Source organism: Acanthisitta chloris, unplaced genomic scaffold, assembly GCF_000695815.1.
Source record: "Acanthisitta chloris isolate BGI_N310 unplaced genomic scaffold, ASM69581v1 scaffold27648, whole genome shotgun sequence".
Lineage (NCBI taxonomy): Eukaryota > Metazoa > Chordata > Aves > Passeriformes > Acanthisittidae > Acanthisitta > Acanthisitta chloris.
Window position 1 is genome coordinate 1 of NW_008685792.1, and position 1627 is coordinate 1627.

The window sequence follows — 1627 nt, forward strand, 5'->3', positions numbered from 1 at the left end:
AGGTCCTTGTGTCCCGGGATGGGGCTGGACCTCGGGATGGGGGGCCCTGGATCCCGGGCTGGGAGGCTGTGAATCCTAGGATGGGCGTTGGGTCCCAGGCTGGACCCTGGGAATCCCAGGATCCCAGAGATCCTGGAATGGGGGTCCAGGGTCTCCAGAATGGGGCTCTCAGGACTGATGGGGTTGGGCACAGGGGGTATGGGACACTGGGAGCACTGGGGGTGACCCAACCACTACTCCCTGCAGACAAAACCAGTGCCAAGATGCAGATCTTTGTGAAGACCCTGACGGGCAAAACCATCACCCTAGAGGTGGAGCCCAACGACACCATCGAGAACGTGAAAGCCAAAATCCAGGACAAGGAAGGTACCAGAGGGGCTGGAGAGTGGTGTGGTGACCCTGCAGTGTCTCCTGCTGTCCCTCACCACCCTGACTGTCCCCACAGGGATCCCCCCCGACCAGCAGCGTCTGATCTTCGCGGGGAAGCAGCTGGAGGATGGCCGTACCCTCGCTGACTACAACATCCAGAAAGGTGCTCCCTGGACCTCAGAGGGGTGGTTTTTTTTTTGGGGGTGCTCATGACCCTCAGTGTGACACCTATCTCTCCTTCCAGAGTCCACCCTGCACCTGGTGCTGCGTCTGCGGGGAGGCATCATCGAGCCCTCCCTGCGCCAGCTCGCCCAGAAATACAACTGTGACAAGATGATCTGCCGCAAGTACGTGTCCCTGTGTCCCTGTCCCCTTCCCTTGTCCCCCCACAACTCCCTGCTCCCCCTCCCCAGGGCCACAGGGCTGTGCTGACCTGTCCCCCCCAGGTGCTACGCTCGCCTGCACCCTCGAGCCGTCAACTGCCGCAAGAAGAAGTGTGGCCACACCAACAACCTGCGCCCCAAGAAGAAGGTTAAGTAGAGCCACAGGTCCTGCCTGGACTGGCTAATAAAGTATCCCAACGTTCAGTCTTGTTTTCTGGTGGTTTTTACCCAGATTTGTGTGGTTTTCAATGGAGGGAGGGGGAGCTGTGCTGGAGCAGCGTGGGGTGGGATGGATGGGGAGGGAGTGGAGGTGGCAGTGCTGCTGGTTGGTGTCTGCACCCACTTCCCAACCCTCTGCCCATGCATGGAGAAACCTCCCAGTCACTAGTGCATGGTCTGGGCTGGCACTGGCACCCCCTTCCCAACGCTCTGCCCATGCATGGAGAGCCCTCCTGGTCACTAGTACACAGTCTGGATTGGCACTGGGACCCCCTTCCCACCCCTCTGTCCATGCGTGGAGAGACCTCCCAGTCACTAGTGCACAGTCTGGGCTGGCACTGGGACCACCTCCCACCCACTGGGACCCCTGGACATGTGCACACAACACAGACAGGCACCAGGACCCTCTGCCCCATCCACATGTGCATGGACCAGCTCAGTCCTGGGACATCTCCACCCCATTGCCCATGGACCAGGAGCTTCCTGGCTGACTGTGCTTGGACAGAACCAGCACTGGGACCACCTCCCACCCACTGGGACCCCTGGACATGTGCACACAAGACAGACACACACCAGGACCCTCTGCCCCATCCATGTGTGCATGGACCAGGGACATTTCCACCCGTCTGTCCATGGACCAGGAGTCCCACCCAGCC

At 60.5% G+C, this 1627-nt stretch overlaps 1 protein-coding gene across 1 annotated transcript; it reads left to right on the forward strand.

The window, feature by feature from the left end:
* The first annotated feature begins 257 nt into the window (after nt 1–257).
* On the forward strand, nt 258–946 carry UBA52 (ubiquitin A-52 residue ribosomal protein fusion product 1). Its single transcript, XM_009079895.1, has 4 exons — nt 258–366; nt 446–532; nt 614–716; nt 816–946. The coding sequence occupies exons 1-4, from the start codon at nt 264–266 to the stop codon at nt 907–909; spliced, it is 387 nt and encodes a 128-aa protein (XP_009078143.1). The 5' UTR covers nt 258–263; the 3' UTR covers nt 910–946.
* Nucleotides 947–1627: the final 681 nt, after the last annotated feature.

Excerpts from the sequence above, each read along its gene's own strand:
- UBA52 (XM_009079895.1), top strand. The coding sequence starts at position 264 with ATGCAGATCTTTGTGAAGACCCTGACGGGCAAAACCATCACCCTAGAG. Across the intron at positions 367-445 it reads CAAAATCCAGGACAAGGAAG|GGATCCCCCCCGACCAGCAG; the intron begins GTACCAGAGGGG and ends CTGTCCCCACAG. Across the intron at positions 717-815 it reads GACAAGATGATCTGCCGCAA|GTGCTACGCTCGCCTGCACC; the intron begins GTACGTGTCCCT and ends TGTCCCCCCCAG.